At 42.1% G+C, this 25,038-nt stretch overlaps 1 protein-coding gene across 1 annotated transcript; it reads left to right on the forward strand.

Annotated features, from left to right (window-relative positions):
* The first annotated feature begins 2,043 nt into the window (after nt 1–2,043).
* TAGLN3 (transgelin 3) lies at nt 2,044–14,604 on the forward strand. Its single transcript, XM_010173014.1, has 6 exons — nt 2,044–2,099; nt 2,263–2,378; nt 2,832–3,013; nt 3,873–4,047; nt 9,204–9,306; nt 14,050–14,604. Exons 3-6 carry the CDS (start codon nt 2,834–2,836, stop codon nt 14,189–14,191), a joined length of 600 nt encoding a protein of 199 aa, XP_010171316.1. The 5' UTR covers nt 2,044–2,099; nt 2,263–2,378; nt 2,832–2,833; the 3' UTR covers nt 14,192–14,604.
* The last annotated feature ends 10,434 nt before the right edge of the window (nt 14,605–25,038 follow it).

Consider the following 25,038-nt stretch of genomic DNA (forward strand, 5'->3'; position numbering starts at 1 on the left):
CATATTATTATTATTATTATATTATATATTATAAAAATATATTATAGGACCTACTAGTTAGCCAGATTTAATCTCTTTAATGTGTCATGTTGTTTCAGAACCCGTTTCGTTCCTCAATCAACGTGTCATGCAGTAGCCAACTCTAATGTGTTACAGAGCTTTTAGCAAATTGCATCAACGCTATCACTTAAAAAAGAAAAAGAATTCATTCCATTGTTTTTCCCAGGATTGATGGCACAGAAACAGGCTTATGATTTGATTACTCATCCTTTGGAAATATTGGCTGGAGGGTAGGGAGGGGGCTGGCATTTTGCCAATCCTCTGCAGCTTTCCTGGTTTTCAAAGCCTTATTAAAAATTGATGTTGATGGACAAGCTTGCTTTTCAGCTTTCATGGTATGGAACAGTCCCTCGAGAACAGGTTGCGTAGCCAACATCCGTGAAGGGGGAGATCTCTGCTCTGCAGCTTAGGAGAGTTAAATTACCCACCCCTGCCCCCAAGTTAGGAAACGGGGTCAGAGGATGAGGCAAAGGTAGGTGGCTTTCATCTCATTGCCAGTGAGCACTGAGCACCCTGGGGTGACCAGAAACAACCAAGCAACCGAGGTAGCCCCCTTCTAAATAGAAGAACGCAAAAAGATCTGAAAGGCACAAAATAAAGCTTCTTGTTCTTTGTGGGGCTGGCCAAAGAGTGTAAGGCCTGGCCCTTAGCAGTTGTTTGAATGGAAAGGACATCAACTTCATGTACTGCCTTTTACTGTTGCAGCTCCAGTTTACTCCTTCTCTGATCTCCAGGGTTGGTCTGCAGTCTCTATTCCTGCGCATTTGCTGTGCCTTCAACAGCGTGTTCGCTGGGATGGAAAGTGCTCAAGTGGTGGCCCTGTCACGTAGCGTGCTCCGAGTTATGTAATCGAGTATTTCATAGGGTTTTAAAACTACCAGGGCAGAGAAGAGAAGAGAAAGCACTAAATGAAATGCCTGTGGAGGACAACAATGAATTAGGTCATCTATTAAATTTTTCATCTCTTGAGTCTGCTCAAGCCCAGCAGCATCCAAAGCAGTATAAATCTGAAGATTCATGGTCTTAAAATGAGGAAGTAATGGATGAAGAGACCATTGTGAGATACATACACCAGGAGCTGTATTCCTTTCCCTTTTTTTTTTTTCCTTTTTGAATGTAGCAGAAGGACTTTCGTTGGAAAAGCTGGTTGTGAATCCATCTCAGGTTTATCAACCTCCTTTCATATCGAGCTGAACATGAATCATTTGCCAAAAGAGAACTGTTTCGTAGCAGGGTGGATAATACAGCATGGATGAAAGACATTTGACAAAGTCTGGTGCAACTCAGAGAGGAGCAAATTTATTTTATTTAATAAAAGATAAATCTGTACAATCAGACCAGAAGAAAAGTCTCTTGTCTTAACTTTCCTACTCTTCCCTCCCACCACTGCAGTGGTAGAATCAAAATTTAACCTACCATATGTGGACTATCACTTGAGGTATGCTGACTCATCCCAGCAGAAAATAAGATCCTTGGTGCTTTATAGTAGGTTTGCTAGTTTTTGGTGATTTCCCTTTGTATTTAGTGCTTCAAGTTGTTTTATTGGGACACTGTTGACTACTTAATAGCCTAATATATACTAATAATAGGGTAATAATATTCTACTACCTGCCTTCTCTTCCTTGACTTTGCATCTGTTTATCCCTCTGTTGAAACTTTTCATGAGCACTTGAACAGGGACGAGGATAAATTATTTTTCTCCGTGAAATAATTTTCACACAGAAATTATTTTTCTAAGCCTGTTAGCATCGTGATGCAGAACAGGGAGGAAAAAAAGGTTTTGCTTCTGCTTTGTGATTAAAAATAGACGAGATGTGTAGTAATTTCAGTGACCTTCGTTTAACAGAGTGCAGTCTGGTGAGGTCGGTCTGTTTGTGGTTCTCTCTGGCACCGGGATGCTCGGTGCAGTTTGGGTTGATGCAGACTAGGTGGAGTAAAGCTGAGCCTGGAGGGTGAAGAGCGTAAGGCTGAGGAAACGTGCATGAAAACAGACTGCAGATGGGCGAGATAAACAGGATCCCCAGGCTGTGACTGAGTAGGCAGGCCTCTTTAATGGCTCTTAGCAACGCCCCTGCTTTGACCCTCCTCATATGTGAGGAAAATCAAATCAATACACTGTTCTTCAAACCACGATGCTGCGGCAGCAGCAGCAGCAGGGCATTGTGGCAGCCTTCGTCTCTTAAATTCATCGACGCTTTTCAGTTTGCTGATCTCTGGATATCCATCCCTGCATCTCTGCTGAGGAAGAGCCTGACTGCATCTTTAATCGGATTGCTTGAGCTCCCATGTACAGCCTTCTTCTTATTAGCAAGTATTAGGTAGGCAATTTTAAAGTGCTTTTGGATTTGCAGGCAGCTTTAACACTGATCTGAGAACTCTATTGTATTCTCTGTAAACATAGCAGAAGCCTCTCTTTAAAACCTACTCTGTTTTAAATCTTGCTTTTCTTCTGTTTTTTGGTTTTTGTTGGTTTGGGTTTTTTTTGTGGTTGGGCAGGGGGGATTTCTGGTTTTTCCTTCTTTTTAAAAAAAAAAAAAATGTTGTAGCTGATTTGTGCTTTTGGGAAAAGATATTCCCTCGTTGATCCCTCCCCTGTTCTGCAGAACAGCTCTAACCGGTGCCATACAGTTACTTTCAGTGTTGATGAACATCTGTTCAACTGTCTAACATATAGGGCAGGCTGCTGACTCTTTTATTCTTTAATTTTCCGGTGTCTACATCAAAGCCACAGATCAGGACACTCTACCCACTAAGTTCTGCTTTGGTTCCAGAGATGGCTAACAGAGGACCAAGCTATGGCTTAAGCCGAGAAGTTCAGGAAAAGATTGAACAGAAATATGACCCGGAATTAGAGTCTAGGCTGGTGAACTGGATTATTGTACAGTGTGGAGAACAGATAGAGCACCCTCCTCCTGGAAGGCAACATTTTCAAACCTGGTTGATGGATGGAACAGTAAGTGTTTTGTCCAATTATATACTTGCATGGGTTTATATGCACAATGTCCTTATTTTCTGTCTTCATCTAGCTAAATTGGTCAGAGCTCATGGCCAGTGCATTCATGTATATCTTAGCATCTGATTTATTTTCTTTTGACCAGGAATCTTAATCTCAGAAGATAATTATTCTACTTGTGCACTGGGATTAGCACAGTACTTATGATTCTTATGAGTCATGGATGTTATATATGGGTATGACTCATTCCTTCAGCACCTTTTCTCATACAGTTAAATGAGATCTGTTTTAAAATCAGATGTATACTTTTCTCTTTAAGAAATAATCAGTGTTGACAGGGAACGGTGAAAAGATAGAGAAAATCTGAAGGACTGGATTGTGTCATAACTGTTTTTCTTCTTGGGAATAATTCTGAAGCTAAAACATTGTATTCCATTGGTTTATTGAACAACAGGCAGATGCTGCTGTTTGCAGTGGGCTGTAAGAATACTCTAATCGTTGAATCTCTGCCAAAGTGACTTTTAACAGTATTTCAATTGACATTGCTTATTTTTTTGGCTCGGGCACGTGGTTTCTTCTCTCTCAGTTGTTATATAATCTTTACCAGTGATTGCTTTGTTGTTTCTAGCAGATTAGGATTTATATGGTCAGGCTATTGCCATCAGTTAATGAAAGCTTTAATGCATTTCTAATATACTTTGGTTATTATCAATTCACTTCTTTGTTTTTTATTGAATAAATTATGTCCCTGACACAAACTGGCTAGGTCAAAATCATTTTGCATCATCATTTCATGTGCAGAAATTGCCTTCTAGTTTGGTGACTGCTTTCTAATTTTGTTTCTATATTTATCTCTCAGCTGTTATGCAAGTTAATAAACAGTTTGCATCCAAAGGGAAATGAGCCCATTGCAAAGATCTCTGAATCAAAAATGGCTTTCAAGCAGATGGAACAAATTTCTCAGTTCTTAAAAGCTGCTGAAATCTACGGAGTAAGAACAACAGATATTTTCCAGACAGTGGATTTATGGGAAGGTAAAAATAATAAACTGGAAGTCAGCTTGCAGTCTTCATTTTGCTTTGCTTTGATGTCTTCTAATGGTGCATTTTGTCTAAGACATATCCTCTAATGTAATTATCTTTTGTGTCTCTTTGCTTTACCTCATTACCATGTTCTCCTGGTGATGCATTATCTCCTCTGAGGGATTTATATTGCCCTGAGGGCATAGCGGAGCTTTTCCAAGCTCATGTGTTACCCAGAAGCCCATTATTCTGATAGAAACCCACAGAACTAATAAAACAAATGTTCTCTATGCTAATTATTTCCAAGTAAGTAGCTTCTAATAGCAAATATGGAAACCCCTTATTTTCTGATGACAAGATTTTATTACATTTTTCAAGTCATAAGCAAAGCTTAAATTAGCACTATAAAATGCATTCCCAGGAGCATATATGCCTCTGTGGAGCTTATAAGGGATTGTTTCTGATTAGTGAGAAACAAATCTCACTGCTAACACCATGTTAGCTGAGCATCCCTCTCTAAGGATGCAGCTTTTTTAGACAGGTCACTATGGCAACAGCAAAAAAAAATTAAAAAAATATTCAAGAGTGCCCCTGTGGCTTTGCAGTAACCCAGGTGAAGGCTCCATCCCCTGCTCGAAGTGGAAACTCCATGTTCTAGTTCCTGAAGAGCTGAGTCATTTGTGCATTTTTACAGCTGGTTTTGCCCACTTCTGTGGTGATGCTCCTCTTCCTGGTGCTCTAACCAAACACACTGTATATCCTGCATCTCTCTGGACAAGGTGATGCAAAACACTTTGTGTGAGGGCTTAAAACAAGGACAGCTGCAGGGTAGTGAAAGGGTCCAAAATCTGCCATGAGAATGGAACAGTGGAAAGAGGAAAGCAACCCGTCGAGAAGCTGGTTTGTGTAGGAACACACGTGGAGGGAAAGAAGTGGGGTCTGTTTTCACAGGCTGGTGGGATATGTGGGAGAGATCACTTCTCTGAAGGACAGTTCGAGAACTGAAAGACTGGGAAGCTCTTTGTGGGTAGGTTAGAAGGGAAGCATGTACTGACAACTGGAGTTACTTGGATCTGTAATGTTCTTGGGATGCCAGATTTGCTCAACAAATCCTACTTTTGGGCACAAGGGCACAATTGTTGCTTCCAGTTCAGTCTTTAGTGTTTCATCCAGTCTACTTTTGAATGTCTTAAAATGAGGGGATTTTCACTTCCCTGGAGTAACACACACCCCACCTCAGCCTAGCAGGCTGTTGAAAGAGAAGCTTTATCTATCTTGTAAGGGATGATTGTAGCTCACTTCAGATGCTGTTCTTTGCAGTCTTTTGCATCTCATAATGGCTTCACACCATGCAAATTAAAGTACAGTACATTGATCCTTACAATTAAAAGGACTTGCTTTGAAGACAAAATGCTCATAATGGTGGTGGCTCTCTCCTCATTTCACAGAATCACAGAATATTAGGGATTGGAAGGGACCTCAAAAGATCATCTAGTCACCTTTTCTCAACAGATGTAAGGAAGGACAGGAAGTCCAGAGGCCAGGAAGTCAAAACACAACTCACAACCTACAAGGGAGACATACAAGATTTTTCTCCACTGTTATTTTAGGATTTCCTAAAACTAATCTGTCTCTCTTCACTTTCCCACTCCCTTTTCATCCCTCCTGCTGCTCATTTCAGTGCTGAGATGAAACAGTATGTTTCTCCAACGATGAGTCACTGCAAGCTTTTTGTATCTAACCGTAATGCTGACCTCTAACATATGTGCTGCTCCAGGGCTGCATCGTCTGAACCTGGATGCATTAGCTGGGCAGAAAGGACAGTCTCTTTTTCACTGTTTCATAATTACAGCACTCCTAGACTTCATGCCATAACCTCTTTAGAAAAAGAGGAGAGGCCAATGTACTTTTATAGGGAAGTATGTGTGACTGAAAAACAGCTTTTCTCTGGCACTAATTGTTTTCTGAGAGCTTTTGCTTTGTAATTCTTAGTAATGATTAATGAAAATGTTTTAGGATGCAGTCTGCTGTTGGCTTTTTCAAACTCATTCAGTCCATCTGGTGCATTTTTCTTCATCTCTGTGACTTCTTGATCCAGGAGAAGTATCACCTCTCTTTCAGTCCTTTCTTACATAAACGTACTGTGCTGAGCAGCTTTCCCAAATCCATGCTCAAGATATTCTGTTCATTGTTTTTTACAGATACCTCCCTGGTATATTTCCAGGGCAGCTGTACCTCTGGGTACTTGTTCAGTCTTTACAAAAAAGCATTTCAGGAATACTGTGCAGAGCAGTTCTCCGTCTTTGGGTTTGAACCTTCCCCTTTCTGGACCTGGAGAAGAAGACTTTCCAGCCAGGTTTCCTCCAAAGAGAAAGGCTTACCATAAGAAGTAACCAGAGGCCCTTTCCTCCTTCTACAGGCCATGCCCAGATCCTCTCTGAGGCTGTGCTATTCAAAGCACACTGCAGAGGACACTGAAGATGCAGAAGAAGTGCCGTTGGCGTGGGTCCCTGCAGTGTGATTCAGGGGGGCTGAGGCTGGGGACCCATGTGGCTGTGAACACGTATTATCCCTTCTGTCAGGTGGCTACAGTGTTAGACAACTTTCTCAGTGGAAATTAAACATCTGTCACAGCCCTTTTTATGTTGACCACAGAGCCCCTTGTATTCTTTGCTGGAAGAGGGCAGATGTCACAAGACCACACGGATTTGGGGTCGTCCCACACATACAGCAAGGTCCATGGCTGTGGCTTTATTTTGTCCCGTGGCACTCGGTTCCCACTCGATCTGTTTTTCCCCTGCAGTGTCTCCCACTCGGCACTGACAAATACAGCAGAGCCACGTGCAGAGCGCGGGGGCTGTCAGATGGCTCCGCGAGGCCGACCGTCATCTTTCGCTACCCATCTTTTGTTTCTTTTTCTTTTATTTTCTGCACTTGCCATCATTATTCAGCCCATTCACTTTTAAATCCTTCTTCACATCCCTCTTCATCCCAGTCAGTCACCGTGCTCCTCGTTTGGAGGGAGGCATCCCAAGGACGTTGTGTGTGGCATCTGTTACAGCATATGGCACATCTGCTGCTTGGGGGAGCTCCTGCCTCGTGCTCTTCCATGTGCGTGTGTGGGATGTCAGCTCTTCAGCTGCCCTCTAAAGCAAGGACCCCGTCTGATGCAGTTTGCCTTAATAAATACAGTAAAGCCAGGATTCTGGATGGCTGACAATTTATTTTCTGAGCAAACGATCCCCTGCAGATAGGTTTGCTATAAACTTTAATAGGCTGTATGACAGCCACAGTTGGAAGCTGCTAGATGCTTTCAGCTTTAGGGTGTCTTCTTCACCTCAGCCAGTGTGTTAAGCATTGTTTTGTATGAACCAAAGCCCTGAACTGCATCTGCCTATCATCAGGGTGATGCAGAGCATAAACACAGCATGTGCAACGGTCACTTCCCTCTACGCTTCAGCTGGTCTACAGTGATATTCATTCACATTGGTCCAATGGAGGTATTTCTGAAATCTATTATCATCATCATGTCTCTAGTATCTCCTGTTTTTATGAATTACTTATTTTCCAATGTGAAGAATCATAAAATCATAGAATGGTTTGGGTTGGAAGGGACCTTAAAGATCCAGTTCCAACCCCCCTGCTATGAGCAGGGACGCCTTCCACTGGATCAGGTTGCTCACAGCCTCATCCAACCTGAGCTGAAGAACTTACAGTCAAAATCAGATCTGTTAACTAGATAAATTGTTTCAGGAAGGAGGAAGAACTGGAACAGAAAGAAAGAAATGGAGGGGAGTCGTAGAAACATTTACAGAAGGATTTCAGAAGAAGGGAGTGGCAAAAGGCAGATTCCCAACAGTTTACCACCCCACACAATTGGAAATATGTGCTGCAACTCATGTTTGATAGAAAGTTTTCAAAAAGTTAACATGTCTGGACTGGGTAATGAGTTCAAGTCTGTCTGACTCTGATGTCTTTATATTCCTTGCCCTTTTTACTCCAGGTGACAAAGTTTAGGGGAATAACCAAGAAAAAATTAAGTGTTCTTAATTTTTTTAAAAAATTTCTATGTCTCCCTTCTTTGTTTGTTTGAATTAACTGGAGGAATCAGCTAAAGACGTTGACCAAAAAAGATAATATTTTTATTATCCTCACTTTGGAAGGAGAGACAGGAGGAAGGGATACCATTTTTAAAATGCTAACCTCTATTGAAAATAAGCTTTATATTTCAAAGGGGTAAGGTGCCCTCTTGGAAACCTCATGAATTTTCAGCTGGGTGGAAGGTGTGCCTCTAAGCAGCTGATAGGCAATTTCACCTTTCCCAGTACAGGTGGGATATATTAACCCTCTGAGAAGCTTTCTTCTCACTGTTGTTTATGGAGGGAACCTAAAGAACTACTGATGAGCAGATATGTCTTTTACCTGGCTAAAGATAAAGATGAGCCCTGACTTTTTGAAATGAGGAATGAATTCAGGTAACACAGGGAGGAAGTGGAAGAATAGTGGACTGGATAGGAGGAACTGAAGGTATGAAACTGTAGAGCGTGGATTTTTGGCAGCCTGAGAAAGGAAGCCAGTAGAAAGGATTTGGGAGGTGATCTGATGGTTAAATTGGGAAGGATTGACATGAAGTATCTGCACAGGAACTCTCCAGGACTGCTGTGAACTCTGTTGGCACAGGGACTGTTTGGAATTGCCAGGGGTCAAATGGTGGGATCAGCCTTAGCAGGTTACAGGGGAAGAAACTGAGACACAGCACTGTGATTTAACACACTGCTCTCCTTCAGCCACGTTTCGTGCAGTATATTACAGCTCTTTGTACACCAAAGTGATCTCTTCATTGGAGAAAATACTGCCAAAAGGATTATCTAGAAGGACTTAAATAGTGTGTGGGGAGGCATTAAAATAGCCTGAGGCCTGGAAACCTGGAAATGTCTGAACTGTTAAATTTCACTTCAGAGCTGTCCCTTTGATGACTTTTAATAAGCTCTTGCATGTCAGTACCTCTGTTTCAGCAACAGTAGGGTAGCATTTATAATGCTATTAATGCACTTTTTCAGGGGAGTTGAGGGAGTTAATTAATACATTGGATAAGACTGTTTCTCAGTGTGCCAAGTTATTTGTTGTGCAAGGATTTCTTATATGAATTTCCCTGTCTGGCTTTCTAGGGAAGGACATGGCAGCAGTGCAGAGAACCTTAATGGCTCTAGGCAGTTTGGCGGTCACCAAGGATGACGGCTGCTACAAAGGAGATCCATCCTGGTTTCACAGGTAAAGTCCAAAGCACAGCTGCTCAGGGCTGTCTTCTCTGGGAAGCTGGTAGTATCATCTGCCTTTAGGCTTTAAGGAAATTTATTGGGAAAGGAAGGGAAGAATCTTTCCAAAGTTTCTTGTAATGGAGAGATTTTCTTTCTGGAGTTTAGAGGAGGGAAGCAAAGACCCAACCAGGCAGCAACATTTTCTACCCTTCACTGGTTTCCAACTTTATGAGCATCACTGCTAGGCTCATGTCTTACCATATCTTGTTGGTGTGAAGTTGCAGGAGGGCTGCTGGGGAGGAGCCCTGTGGGAGCTGTGCAGCACAGCCTGTTCTCATGTAGCCTCATCACACCACCTTACATGTCCCTCCTGCCCCAGAGCCAAGACAGCACTGCTGGTACAGGACTAAGGAGCACATTGCCCGTGGCTCCAGCTCTGGTTCAGCCCTGAAGGTGCCCCTTTCGAATGCAGCTGTTATGGGCTGTGTTGGTGTGGAGGAGTGTGCACGGGTGGGAATTCTGCTGGGAGGTTGGCTTTTGGGTGTGCGCACAGGCAGGAGTGCAGCATCCTGCTCCAGGCTCCATCCCAGCATGTCCATCTCGCTGCCTGAGGGGCCACACTGATGTCACTGAAGAAAAGACATAATTTTCCTGTCCACTGATATTAACCCTGACTCTTATTCCCTGTAAGGACAACAATGATCCTTAGGAAATTCGGCCACCAGTTTTGATGACACTCATCTGTTTAGCAGCTCCAGCTAATCTTCTGTATCCATTTATGAAGAAAAGGGAACAAAAATGGCAGTGGCCATGCAGATATGTGTCCCCTAAGAGTAGCTGGCAGGAAAAGTGTACTTTTGCCTCACATCAGGTAGCAGACAGAAAGCCTAATGAAGACAAAGCCATCATGGATGTCTGCAAACCCCCAAATAATGATCCCTTTACCAAGCAAAGAGAAGGCATGAAGCCTCTTTCCATTTTTCATCAAACCAAAAATTATTTCATTTCCTAGTCATCTTTTTTTTTTCTCAGGGAGCACCACTTATCTGCAAAGAATTCTCTGTCTTGGCAAAGCGGTTTATTTGCTCTGAAACTCCCATTTGTTTTGGCTAAGGAGGCTGAGAAGCAGGGACAGGAGAAAAAGGAAATCCTCCTGCCCCACAGGCATATTATTGACATGAGATCCTGCCATCCAAGAGTATTTCTTATGCCGAAATGTCTGAAACTGGTTAGCAAAAAGGGTGCTGGCTGCTTTGATTTCCTTCAATTTTCTGGTGTCTAGATGAGGCTCAGCAAAAATAAAGCAACCTTCACTTGGTTTGTGTTATTGAACAAGCTCACCTTGAGCTTGTTCAAGTGAGGCTAAAGGAGACTTGAATTTTAGGTGAATAAGTGCAAACTCCTCTGCATTCTTTATATGAAATTAGTTTAAACTAACTTAATATCGTGCACAAATAGATTTGTATTTATGGAATATAATTGGGTTTAAAATTGGGTTCAAATCGAGTTACATGCTTTAATATAAACCAGACATGAAATCACTATGACCCAGACAGGCTTATTTGGTTTATGTAACTAAAACAAAGTCCTACATGGAAAAATTAATTTTCATCTGGACTCTTAATTGTGAGTGGGAACAGTTTTCATTGGCATAAGTGAAGATGTGATCACCTCCCTTCTCCCCTAGATGTATGTCCTGCCCGTACTGCTTGGATAGCCAATCCATATCTATTGTAGACCCTGAAATACCATTTTATAAGCACTGCCTTAAGGAAAACTGGTGTTATTTCTATAAGGAAATAACATATTGTGGATCAGGAGCTTTTTTCTGAGTGGCTTACCCATCCCTTGGGGCAGATCAAGTTCCCTCGCTGCCACCCAGTGATAGTCATGAGCCCAGGCTTTCAGAATGATTCTTAATCGCCTTAAGTTAAATTGAAAGAAGTCAAGATTAAATGGAATAAGAGTATCAATGCAGGGATCTACGGTGATTAAGATACCCCCACACTTGAGCGATGCCCAGTCCCACCAGCCCTGATTCCCCTTTCTTTGCATCCCCTAGCAAGGTTCATGGATCCATGGCCATCTGTTATCCCGTGGTTGGGCAACCACAAGCGCTGGTGCAAAGTTGGCACAAAAAGTTAACAAATCTGTTGGGCTCCGTTTGTGGTAAGGGTGATGATGCCAGGTGATGGCAGACAGGCCAAACAGAACTTGACATCGTGTGAGACATTGAGGGGAATAATAGATTTGTCCTCCCCTCTTTTTTTCTGCAGTCTCAGTTAAGACCATTTCCATCAACCTAAAAGCAAAATGTAAGTATGTGTTGTTATCTACAAGACCATCACCACTAAATGTGGTGCTTATGATTGTAAAAATAACACTATGTGATCCAAACTGTATATGTAATCAACTTCTATTAGCAAATCCAGGCTTCCCTTTAGCCTCTCTTTTTATTTCTTCTTTGTAGTTCTTTTTTTTTTCCCCCCTGTTCAGAGTTACTTTTCAGCTTTCACGGCTGAAAATTTTTAGGAGGAAAGAGGAAAAAAATAATAGAATGTGTTCCTGGGATTTTAATTAAAGGCAGACACAGTGAACCTGAGATACAATTAGGTAATAGGAGTAGTTCTAAAAACATCCTCTCGTGGAGATCCTGGCAGTAGTTTGGTGCCTGTGTAAGTATTCTGGAAAAGAAATTGAGCAGCAGTGAGATGGGGTTGCTTTCTGAGGAGCCTGCAGTTCCACGTGCCTCCCTCCAAAGCGGGGGGCTTTCTGGCAAGAGCTGTGGGATCTGAGAGATGAGCTTCTATAAGACCTCTCTAGTCTATTTTCATTAACACTGCAGACACATTCTGAAAAATGACAGGTCACTACTGGTTTCCTGTGGCTATTTCTCACCTCTCTGCTTTGCTGGGCTTTCATGCTGTTGTCCAAAAAGTGGATTTGTGCCCGGTGTGCAATTACCCAACCTCACATGCTCAGGAGAGATATTGTGTTTATTCAGGCCTGGGTGCCAGGTGGAATCATCCACAAATCAAGCACACCTAGAGCAAGCTTCGTTACTTCTTTTATATGCATTTTTCATTATCATATTAATACCTCCTACCTATTCTTAATTGAGAAGTGATTTACATATTGGTTACATCATTTTAAGTACTTCTATGCATGCTCAAGGGAAGGGTCTTCACCTGGGTGAGGGTCTTCTTAACCTGTAGGCATGATTTTTAGTATTATAACAAAGGCATTTCGCTTCAGGACACTCTAAAAGTAAGTTTTGTTGCCAGGTTGGCCAGTGGGACAGTTACCTGGCCAGGTTGTCACATAATTCATCCTATATACGGTCACTCCCATATGTTCTCTCTGGTTGAAGTCCAGAGAATAGGGATTTCAAGCAACTTCAAATAACACAATGTTCTATTCATTATTAACTGATTAAGGCTGAGATAAACATCATAACACAAACTAACTTCTTAGATTAGGATGCTCCATATGTATCAATATATAAATCATGGGTTCTTCTGCAATGTCCTCAATGCCCTGAGCCTAGCAAAGAGTTTGAGTGCTTTTTTGGACTCGAGCCAGGGTGCTCAGCACCAGTACAGGATCAGACCCTCACAGAGAGGATCATGTTGATGGTTTTCAATCACAGCAGGCACCTAATCTAGCATTCTCATCAAGCGGTGGGGTGGGGATAAAAGGGGAATTGTAACGCAATGCCATGTTGTAGGCGAACCTGATCCCAGGACAAACAGACACAGCAGGGAGAAAGATTGTACCTGGGTGGGAGTAAAGCCTGGTTGATTAAAAACCTCCCTCAGACCTCTGGGATCTGCTGATTCATATGGCTTATTTGGTAGCAACAAGCTGATCCTTCTCCCTTGTATATTATTTGTTTTCCCCACCTTCTGTATATGAAAGATTAATCCAAGATGAACTGTCTCTCACAAGGCAGCAGAGTATGAACTTGTGTGCTTCTTCCCAACCACCACGTTGTCCCCCAGTGCTATTTTCAGGGAAAAGAGGCTCCTTTTAAACTCCAACAAAGGTTCATTGATCCAAAGGGCTTTTAAGACCAGGGTACACTGAAAAAAGCCATCAGTGTGTTTTGACAGAAGATAAAGGACTGTCATACAGTTAAGACACAGGTGCAAAGGGGAAAAGTTTATTGCTTAGAGGAGAGAGATCTGGAAAATGCAACAGAGGAATTGTTCTGTCCTGCCTGCAGCCATCATCCACTCTGCGAAACGAACAAGTCAGTTCTCTGTTTCTCCAGGTGCCTTCAGCTCTTATTTACTCCTCTGAGTTAAATTATACCAATTTGTACTGTTGCTCTAGATGGGTATCAACTTGTATTAGAGCACAGGTGAGTGTCTCATTGATCAGATCCCCTGGACTACAGCTGTTAAGAGCCACAGAGTTTAACACAAATTAACCTTATCCATGTGTGTTATATACTACATAAATATTTGACCTGTCATAGCTGCTGGGGAGGTCCCCTGGGGTTCTGGAAGAAGTGGTACAGTGAAAGTCTGAAGTGCTGTAGGTTTGACTAGAGCATTATTTCTAACTGCAGGAAAGCAATTAGCCCAGCCAGTATTGTCCAGCCTGTGGGATGGTGCAAATGAAATATTGCATTACAGGGGACATGTCTGTTAACATGAGCCAATTTCAGATTGCTTTTCATGGTCCTCTGGGCATACACAGAATGATGGTATGTGTGTATGTTGCTTTTTTTTGTGTGTGTGTATCCAAACAGGAAAGCACAGCAGAATCGACGAGGCTTTTCAGAAGAGCAGCTTCGTCAGGGACAGAACGTAATAGGCCTTCAGATGGGCAGCAACAAAGGAGCATCACAGTCGGGTATGACAGGCTATGGGATGCCACGGCAGATTATCTAACAGCATCTCTGGAGAGAAAACACTCCTTCTGCAGCATGGTCTGTTTAAAAAAAAAGAAAAAAGAAAAAAGAAAAAAAAGCAGCTCATTAGTTCCCTTTCTGCCTGGTTTTTAATAGTTAGCGCTCTCTAAGGTTTGGGGTGGTTTTGGTTTGGTTTGTTTTATTTGCAGCTGCAAGAGTTCACCTAGGAACTTGGGGTTTTGTGGTGGGGTGTGTCAGTTCACAGCACGTGCGCACTGCGGCCTCCTACTTTTCACTTCTGAACTATGCAAAGACAATTATTCTGTATTAATTTATTTGCAAAGTGTTATCTTCCATATTTGTCTCACACCGCACTTGTATTTCAACCGGTAACCTTGTTCTTCAATTCAGTGATGATATTGTTTGACCTAAGAATAAAGGCAAATTAAAGATGCTTCTTAGACTCATTATTTAAAGGAGATAAAAACTATTTAAACCAAGGACCTCGTGGTGCAGTGCCATTTCCTAAAAAGAAAAGATGTATTATCCACTGAGTTTGAGTCATGTAGTCCCACCCAATTTAGCTCAGATTTCCCTTAATCTAGGCTATTAAAACCAAGGACCTCATGGTGCAGTGCTGAGGAGTTAAATGTTTTGAATGGTCAGTCAGAGCCTTCTCTGAGTGACTCCTTGCTGTAGTGTTTACAGTCTGTGTTACATGTTCAGTTTAGTGTTTGTCTGAAGGCACACCTAGTGTATTTTCCTAAAAAGAAGAAAAGATGTATTATCCATTGGGTTTGAGTCATGTAGTCCAACCCAATTTAGCTCAGATTTCCCTTAATCTAGTGTGCTGGGTTGACTGCAGCCAGCAAACTTGTGGATCAAGCTAAAAGCAATTTAATAGAGAAAGCAAAAGCTGTGTGTGAAAACAAAGCAAAATAAGGAATAAATTCAGTCCTTCCCAGTGGCAGGCAGACAAGTAGCCACTTCCTGGAAAGCAGGGCCTCAGCATGCATGATGGGTACTTCTTACCACAGCCATACCCCCTTCCTCCTCCTTTCCCCTGAGCTTTAGTTGCTGACCATGACACCATGTCATGACCATGACATCCCTTTGGTCAACTGAATTCAACTGTCCCACCTGTGTCCCCTCCCAACTTGTTGCCCACCTCAAGCTGTGGGGGCAAAATGAGAAAGGGAGAAGACCTTGACATGATGCAGGCACTGTTTAGCAATAGCCACCATGGTGGTGTGTTATCAACACTGCTTTAGTCACACATCCAAAGCACAGCATCCTATGGGCTGCTGCGGAGATGGTTAACTCCATCCCAGTCAAACCCAGTATGCCTGGCAGCAGGTGAGTCTCCAAACCCAGGGAATTCTTCACCATGAAAGACCAGTTTGTCAGACAGAGGTGAGAACAGGTTTTACTTTGTGATAGTTGGTATTATATCAAACAAAAAGCTGAAAAACGAGGTGTGTTTCAAATGCAAAGGAAGAAATAGGAGAAAAGTGATAGAATACTTCTGACCTGAAAAATTCCCATAGTTCCAATTCAAATCATAGAATGGTTTGGGTTGGAAAGGACCTAAAAGATCATCTCATTCTAACCCCCCTGCTGTGGACAGGATTGCCAACCACTAGATCAGGCTGCCCAGGACCCCATCCAACCTGGCCTTCAATAATCTGTTATGCTCACTTGTGATGGGCTGTAAAAGCAGCTGGTAGTTCATTTTGAGACAGTTTGCTGGAGAGTCAATAGAACTGCTTGCTGACATAGTCATCTGGCCACAGCAGATAACGAGAGCAGCTTGACCTGCTAGTCAGCACAGGGTGCCACATACATGTAGAGGAGGCAACTATCTCTGTTGTCAACTATCTCTGCCAGCTTCACTTGCAAAGCCCAATCACTTCTTCCCCACAAGCAAGTGGGAAGGGAAACATGATAATTTAATTCTGTGGGCTTTTAAAAAAAAAAAACAAAAACCAAAAAACTCATGACAGACTTCCAAGAAGGTCTGAAAACATGTTATCTGGGCAGGTGACAAATGAGGGGTAATCTGTTCTGACAGCTGTCTGAGTGCCTACATACATAGGTAGGGGTGACTTCTGTCTGAGCCTGAACCTAGTGATGCATGGTGGCAGCTAGTTGTCCCCTAAGTAGCCCTGGAGCCAGTGACACACAGATCCACGTGGCTTCAGAAGTTTCTACCACTGAGTAAACTGAAGGGATGATTCCCCCAGCTCATACGAAGCTCTATCCCATCAGGCGAAGGATGGGAATCACACCTCCCTACTTCAGTCAAGCTTTGCTGAAGCACTGTGGAGCACAGCAAGCAAGGAGTGATGTAAAGGTCTCGTTACATGGTTGGGGCTGAGGGGATCTATAGCAGCTGCCACCGAAAAGGTCCTGCTCCACTTGTCCCTCCTCTTACACCTGCCAGAGCATCTTGGCTCCTCCACTGGGCTCTTGTCAAGCACGTTTTTTTGTTTACGTGTCTGTGCAGGGCTATTTTTCTGTTACTTAGGTGAATTAGCTCAGCAGATCAGATGCCAACCCCCCAGATGGTGCATCTGGGGTAGGAGCTCACCTTTAGCTCAGCGCAAAGCATAACACAGAATTTCTCCCTCAATATTACATTAAGTGTAATGTGAAGAGAATAGTAGCTTTTTCTTACTAAAGTAAATAAGCTGATTAAGAAAATCTGGGCTGATGGCAAGACAAGTGATTGCCACCAGAAATTTCACCTTTGTGAATGTGAACAGCAGCCATCTTCCCCTAACTGAAACTCAACAGTCCCAGCCACAGCAGACAAAATGGTTGGATGAGAGGAGCTGGAAGAACTGCCTTGCAGGTAAGAGGTCTGAGAGGTCACAACCTGACCCCTCTGCCCCACACCATCCACAGAGGGAACACAGCCTGCAGGACACAGATCTGAGCTGGGTGACTTAGGTCTCCCCACTCTGTTTGGCTGCAGAATTGCCATTCTGTATGTCCTTCTTTCTGGAAACACCATTTTTTTAAGTACCATGTGCTAATTATGTTACTTTCTGTATCCTTGATGCCATGTCGTGGCGTCAACTTGCCTCCCTTCTCTGTCAATTTTCCTCAAATTTTCTTTCTTTCAATTAAATGTTCTTTCATCAAAGCTACATCCCCCAATTAAATGTGCTTTCTTTAGGTCTGGCATTCTAACAGCCACATTGAAGTTATATGAAACATTTTGTGTTTGCACAGCAAAAAAAAAAACCCCAAACCATGATAATTTTAACAGACTATATCAGCAACAACAGCGAAAACACTCCAGGAAAGAAAATCTATACCTTGTTGCTGCAGACACAGGACCTGGTTAGTGTGGAAACAAGAGCAAAAAAACCTGATTCTCCAAGATCTTATTTTTGGTAACCCCTCCTCGAGCTCACAACGTATTTTTTCTTTACCTTAAACCATCAAACTAATCTAGCTGTTAATATCTGGCAGTAGATACTGCAACATATATTCTGTTTTGTGGGTTAACCTTATCCTTCTATATTCCCATATGATAGATATAGAAATATTAATGTTGTTATTAATTAAATATTAACACACTCTGACCTACTAATGTTCTCCTATTAAAACATCTTTACTACTAAGCTTACAAACATCTTAAGCTAAGAAGTAAATTAATACAGTATCAGGCAGTTTAGTAACCAAATTAGCAGGAAACATTATCCCATTTCTAAGAGTAACAAGAAACCATTGTAAGTTTACTTCTTCTGCATCAAAAACTCTCATGCAGGTTTCCCAGAAGCCTAATTAATTTCTGTTATAACCTTCTGCATTGTTACTACTGAAAGCCTTGATATACATCAACATAGAGACATAGAGGTGTGAGTGAGTGCTTGGGAGGGGGTGTGCACGTGTGTCTTCTCCTAGTATTGGTTTTTTTAATGCTTAGGTAAGGGTTCCTTCTGCAGATGATGAACAACAACTCACTTAAGGCTGTGGACTCAGTTTGAGTAAGTAAGTAAGTAAGCTCATCAAGTATGAGCTAAGGTAAGACCCCTTACACATTGCTTATAACCCTTCTTGCAGCCTGGCTGTAACTTGTTCAACTATCCCAGCTTAAAACCAAAATAAAACATTTCTGTGAGAAAGTGCTTTAAACATCCTTTCCCCCCAAAGTTGTTCCAGAGAAAGTCCCATCGTAGCAGTCTGGACCAGAAACACCTTAAACATTGCTGCCCTTGTGCTTCAGTTTGCCATACCTGTAGAAATTTAAATTATATTTATCTGCCTTCATGAATATTTTGTGAGTAGTTCCTGAGTCAGGGAGTGAGGAGCCACCAACATAGATGAGCGTGTGTACACAAGACCCCGTCCCCCAGATATTTTGTCTTCTATAGAAACACAAAAGCTGATTTGGTAATGCATGCATAAGGGCGTTACAGGGCAAACAATCTGCCACACCCTACATTTAAGGTGATCCCCAAATAGACGGGGAGAGAATCAAACAATTTTGTCAGGACCTGTTTTGCACGCAGTACGCTCTTGACTGGAAAGATATGTTTTCCTTCTCTGTGGGGCTTGGTGTCCTGCAGAAAAGGCAAGTGACATGGGCACAAAGAAGGTACAAGCAGCTGCTAGGAAAGCATGTGCAGGCAGCCACCTGTCCCCACTCTAACAAGCAGATTTACTTATTTAAACTTGGTTTAAGGTTGTTCTTCCTACCCGAATCTCCAAAATAAACCCACCACAGTTCTGTGACTAAGTTCTAGCAATAGAAAACCATGAGGGAGGGAGGGAAGGCTGAAAAAAAATATACAAACTATTACTATAGGGGTAAAACCACAGCCGTGGATGGAAGGAAAGTCTTCTGCTCTCATCTTGCAGTATTCATGTGACAGCACAGTGCGCGTTGCTGTGACATTCGAGTAAAGTGACAACGCCATTTCCCAGATGCAGGAATACATTTGTCTGTAGTCCTATTGGATTTATAGAGGAAATTAAAGAGTTGACCTTTCTCCCTAATTAAATTTCTGTTAAATGGCTCACTTCAGTAGAAATGTTACTCAGTTATTGGGCAGGAGTATGTCCTATGCTCTAATGAGTCAGTGCTCTGCAGACTGTGTGGTGGGTTTAATGTGTATGTCTTGGTTCAGAAGTGATACCCCAAAAAGCAGGAGCTGTCTCTGCTCTGCTCTGGTCCAAAGACCTGGAGGGCCAGGCTTGCTTGGCAAGGGGAGGGCAGAGCTAGAGAGAAGGAGCAGGCACCCCCAGGCACGTGGCTTGTGGGGGCTTGAAACAGCACAATGTGTCTGAGACAGACTGATGACTGCCGGGTATTTCCAAACTGGATCTTAAGAAAGAGTATGAGTTGTCATCTTCTCAATAAAGGCGTGAGGTGGGTGAAAGCTTTTGCGTTTGCACAAAAATCAGCTAAATGCTCCGTTTCTCTCATTTCTTGTTAAAGCACAGAAAAAGAGAAGGACAAAAAATGAGCAGGGGTTGTTTTTAGGAGTAGGTTTTGCATTGGTGTCATTATGAGTCACTTCATTATAAGTCAACACTTCCTTCTAAGTTTCTTTGTATTAGCTCCCACGCATAATGTAGATGGAAGGTTAGCTCTGCTGCTTTCAGCTCCTTCCAACACACAACCCAAGAGATATTGTTTTGACCGGGTTCTTAAAGATGCTTGAGCACCTGTAGCCATAGATGTGCCTTGACACCTCCAGAGCTGCTAAGCACTGGACTTGGTCTTTATGGGTTTGGCTTTTGATAAAAAAGGGACAAAACCACTTCCCCATCTCACAGGAAAACAGTCAGACAAATGCAGGTCTGGCTTTAAAGTGCTTGGATACCATGGCAACACTGGTTTTCCAAGTGAATAGAAAAGCTTTTGATGCAAAGAGGAAAAATCCATACTTCAGGTGGCAGTTTGGAAGGTGCAAGTGGGATAACAATGGGATCTGTGCATGTGCCAGGAGAGATCATCATCTCCTGACATCCTCTGAAGAGACCTTTTCCCCTGATCTACCACAACAGATCAGATGAAACAAGCACTGTACCACAGTTGTGGCAGTGTTGTTAAATCAAAGCAGTATTTCTTGGATTCTCCCTACCTCAGAAGGGTATTTTGGAATATGGTTAACAGCTGGACTCCATGATCTTGAGGGTTTTTCCCAACCTAAATTATTCTATGATTCTATGAAGATGGGCTACAGCTGGGTCCCCACATAAGTAGCAGCTGGAGAAGGTTTTGCTACTGAAAAGCAAGGGTTTGAGGTGTAGTCAGGTGGATTTGGTTGTTAGACTGCATGGAGGAACTACAGTGAAAGGTTCAGGCCTTGCCTGAGGAAAGATAAGGTGAGGTTATGAAAACTCAGACTTGTGCATAAGCTGAAGTGTGTTTTGTTTTCCTGTTGTGGGAGCTTTTGCTCTGAGGCAGTGTTCCTAAAATGACTCAGCATTAGCAGGAGCTGCTGGGCACATAACAGAGAAGCTATTAATCCTTCTTGGTTGTTTGTAAGTGTGTTTTATCGCTGGATGTTGGTGGAGCTGTTATTAACCAGGGGCAATGTGGCCATAGCTGAATGTGAGGCGTGTAGGAGTGAGGTTGTGTGAAAGCATCTCTCTGTCTCCTGAGTGCGCATGGTCCTTGCAGGAGCTGCTGGGGCAGAGGACAGCTGATTCCCTCAGGAAAGGCTCACAGCTAAGATGTGCTGGCTGCCACTCTGAATGTCAACATAGTGAGTTTTAAGGAACAGACCTGCAGTTCCTAAATCCTGGGAAATATTTTTTAGACTCCTGTGTAATCAGTTTCATTCTCTGTATTTTTTATTGGAGATCTGCTCTTTAGGATTTCTTAGTGTAATTAAAAAGCATTTCTGCTGGAGTCTCAAAAAGAGACCCACAGAAATCACAGTGTGTGTTTTGTAAGAGATTCACTTAGCCCTGAAAGTCTTGCTTAAAAACAAAAAATACTTTCTTTTTCTGCTATGAATGTTTAATTATGTGAATCCTTCCCCCAGAAGCATTATCATAATGTGAGCTGTTTCATGAAGTGCCAAATATAATGGCTGGAACAGAGAGGATTTTTTTTGGTGTGTATGTGTTAATAAGTCAGGTGATTGCCATAACTTTTCAAGAAAGAATACAAAGAGAAATATTATGTGAAGGTGGTTGTTGTGGTAGGTTTCTATGTTTTCTGGATGTGAAACACCTGTAACCAGTTGAATCAAAGTAAGTAGAAAAAATAGAGTAGTGTATTTGTAGTAATTGGCTATTTTTCTTTTTTCCTATTACTTGTTTGTCTTTTTCTCTTTCTTTTTATATGCTTGGTGTAGGATGAGGATCAAAAGCACAATTTTTGTTTACAGGCAGATTCAGCAGAGAGTCTATTCTGTAAAATAAATCCATGAATGATTAAATAGGTTTTGTGCTGTTTGCTTTTTAAATGGGAGTTATGAAATAAAAGCAAGCTGTAGTAATGCCATATCACTGAAGCAGGCTGCATGAGTGAACCTCACTTTGGCAGAATACATTCTGTATTTAAAATGTTTGTCTCCGTGTAATAGGATGAGTCCCTGAAGAACTACCTTCTGCAGTTGCTCTGTGAATTGCACTCCCATTGGAGTCAAGTACATCCAGGCAAATTGGATTATTAGCTGGAGATAAATGGGCCCAGAGAGCACTTAACTGAAGGAGCAATGATGCTCATGCCCTTCACCTAAGCATAACATCTGTCTCTTCCAAAAGCAGGAGGTATGGAGGAAGGAGCTTTCAGTTCTGAACGTTGTCTGCTTTATTTAAGATGCTGTGTACTAGTTATAATGGGATGAATCATAAACCTTAGCATTCATCTAAAATGAATCTTTAGTTTTTGAGACAATGAATTTCAGAAAATGTTACTTTCTTCAGAGTGATTTGGAAATAAAACTAGCAATTTAGCTTTATATTTAGGACAATCTTCTTAAAAATGGTAATGTTAGTTTAATATGTAGTGTAGGTATAGCATGCATGATTAAGGCCAGCTGAGAACAGTTAGTGTGCTTTGAACTTCAAAACCTTTCCCTGCAGTGATGTTTTTAGAGTATCAGAATCAGAAAAAGGAGAATGGAAGCAGCTGGATTTTTTTTTTTTTGCTTGTGATGTCACGGTGGTGAGATGTGAGCACCCAACAAAGCACTGTGTGGTCAGCAAAGTCTGCAAGGAACTAAACTGCAGTGGTTGTGACTGGTGTAAGTGGGGTCTGATGCATGCAATGCCCTGTAACAGGCAGAGAAAAAGAAGGTGGGGAGTTTTGGGGGGTTTTTTGTTGCTTTTTTTTTTTTTTTTTTTAATAATTCCTGGACTCCTTGTTTAAATCTGAAAAAGAAAGCAGAAGGAAATATGGTCTGATAGGAAAAAAAACAAAACAAACCCACAACAAAAACTAAAAGTAAACATTTCCTATCTGCTACTGACTTGCCTGTTTTATACATGTGGTGGGTCTCTAGGAAAAAAAATCTAAATTAGAATAGATGGATTAAAGTTGCCTTTCCAGTAAGCAGGCTTGAAATAACTCATGAAACATGAGGAAAGATGGACAAAATAAAAGATGTTCTCAGGAAGGGGAAAAAAAAAAAAACAAACAACCAAAACCAAAAAGGCTAGACTGGGAGGGATCTCTAGGAGGGGACCCAGCTGCTCTATTAGAAAAAGGAGGATCCCCTTCATTTGGGAGGAGAAGGAGATGAATGACCTCTGCAAATTGAAACATAAACCAGTCAAAATTAATGTCATCAATACCACTCTTCCTGTCATCACAGGGTCTCAATTTGTAGTTGTCCCTTTGGTCAATATTTCTGTATTCTCAATTAATATTTCTAATTTAAACCTATATCTAGGAAGTGAAGGTGAAAGTCCTGTCATCTTGACTGAGAAAGAGGGAAGGCAGATCGTTATTTGCATTAGTGGGAGGTTGTTTCATAGCGGAGACCGGTAATGTACGTTGCTTAAAGAGAACTGGCATTTGCTTGTTTACTTGGCTGCCTAAAAATAAGACTGAATGCACAGCAAATCACACATGCTCTCTCCAGAACCTCACCTCTGCACAGGCAAAGCTGCTGCTGCACTGGGATAAACTGTTCCTGTGTCCTGCAGGAGCTACTGAAAGGACAAAGAAACAAAAGACTGTTCCCACTGAAGTGTTTTTATTCTGAGATGGATGAGGGCCTGTCCATCAAAAGGAAACCAGGACCTCCAAAAGAACAGGATTTTTTAATTTATTTTTTTAAAACTGTTTTGCTCCTTGGAGTGAGGAAAATTAACTCCAAAAATAGCTCTTTCTGGAACATTACTTATGAGCTGGGCTCTTGTAACTAACTACACTTTGTCCTTTGAGATAAAGGCTGTGGCTATTGCCAATTGCTTGGCGTTTTAGAGAATGAATCATATTTCCTCCCTTGGGCTTCATTACAAATGCAAAGCACTTCTGAGACCTATCGTGGTGTCTGGAGTCTTTTAAAATCCTCAGAAGGAGGGCTACACTGAAAATGCAATGTATTACGAAGGCTCGTTGAAAAATACAATTTCTATAATCAATTTAAACCCTAGGAATCCTGTTGTACATACAGTCTTTCCACCTCAAAGAAACACAGGGAAATTGGAGTCTAAATCCATTCTTAAAAATGTTACTAGAGAAAAGTTTGAGAAATGACCAGGCTGAGACAATTTCAGAAATTTGATGTGCTGAACAGGATCCCAACGATGTGTAGGGTTTGACCTAAGTGTGTAAGGGTAGCAGGGCCCTTACAGCTGCCTCCTGGTAGTGGTTTTGCAGGAGAAATATTGACAGCCCTGCATGTCACTTGCAAGATTGAGAGCCAAGACACTCTGAGGCTGCACAAGATGCTAAGCTGTGTGAGGAGGGGTCCGGGCTGTCCATGTAAAATGTAGGTATTTTTGTCTTGTTTGTACTGTTACGTGGCCATGGCAGTGAAAGCTCCTAGGCAGGTGGCTCTGCCAGCATCTCGGATGATCCTAAATTAGCTCTCCCCTCCTTTTGACTTAGCAAAACACCACGAGGAATCAATCTCGCCTGTTAAAATAAATCCACTACAAGTCTGGACAGGCAAAAGGCAGGAAGGTGACTGGCCAACATGGAAGTGGATATAGGGAGCTCCCTGTGTCTGAAAGTTGAGGTGCTCAGGCCTTCATCTCTCCTCTGTTACACAGAGGAAGCACAGAGTCTTGGCAGGTTCTGACATTACTGTACAGAAAGGATGTAGTGTGGGGGATCTTAGCTCGTGCTTTCCAGACAACAAAGGATCCTGAAGTTTCACTGTGGTAGGCGAGTGATGCCTATGTGACCATCTATCTTTTCTAGGCACCATACTCGCCTATATTTGATCAGCTTCTGTTTTTCCGTGTTAACCTCCTGATTCTCAAGTACTGATCCTTAAACAAAGTATTGAGCCTTAAACAAATCTCAGGTGGCTTCCCCAGTTTGTCAGATTGCTGATCAGACCAATTTCCCCAATGGTCTTGATTAGCTTCATTTTATCTTTCATGAGGAAATTGGCTCTAACATTGAGAGAGTTGAACCTGCTGACATAGGACTGTTTATTTGAAAGACTAGGGCCTGCTTGTGGAAAAGTACAGTATTTAAACCCCAGATAAAGCTTTTGTCTACAGAACTAGCTCAAGTGGTGTGAGGTACTGACTGGTGGAGCTCCATAACATGACAGTGCTGGAGGTAGGTTCACAAGCTCTTTGAGTTAAATCTGTATGGAGCCCCAAGGGCTGGGAAGGGTGCTTCTCTCTGCTGAACTTCTACACAGCGTACACAAAAGGTAAAAACAAAACAAAATCCTCTCAGCTGGAGTTTAAACTATGGTATTTTTTTTTTTTTTTGTAGTCAGGGCC

The sequence above is a fragment of the Antrostomus carolinensis genome, unplaced genomic scaffold (assembly GCF_000700745.2).
Source record: "Antrostomus carolinensis isolate BGI_N321 unplaced genomic scaffold, ASM70074v2 scaffold3450, whole genome shotgun sequence".
Classification (NCBI taxonomy): Eukaryota; Metazoa; Chordata; class Aves; order Caprimulgiformes; family Caprimulgidae; genus Antrostomus; species Antrostomus carolinensis.

Coding starts and splice junctions, on each gene's coding strand:
- TAGLN3 (XM_010173014.1), top strand. CDS start 2,834: ATGGCTAACAGAGGACCAAGCTATGGCTTAAGCCGAGAAGTTCAGGAA. Junction 3,014..3,872: donor CCTGGTTGATGGATGGAACA/GTAAGTGTTTTG, acceptor TTTATCTCTCAG/CTGTTATGCAAGTTAATAAA. Junction 9,307..14,049: donor GATCCATCCTGGTTTCACAG/GTAAAGTCCAAA, acceptor GTATCCAAACAG/GAAAGCACAGCAGAATCGAC.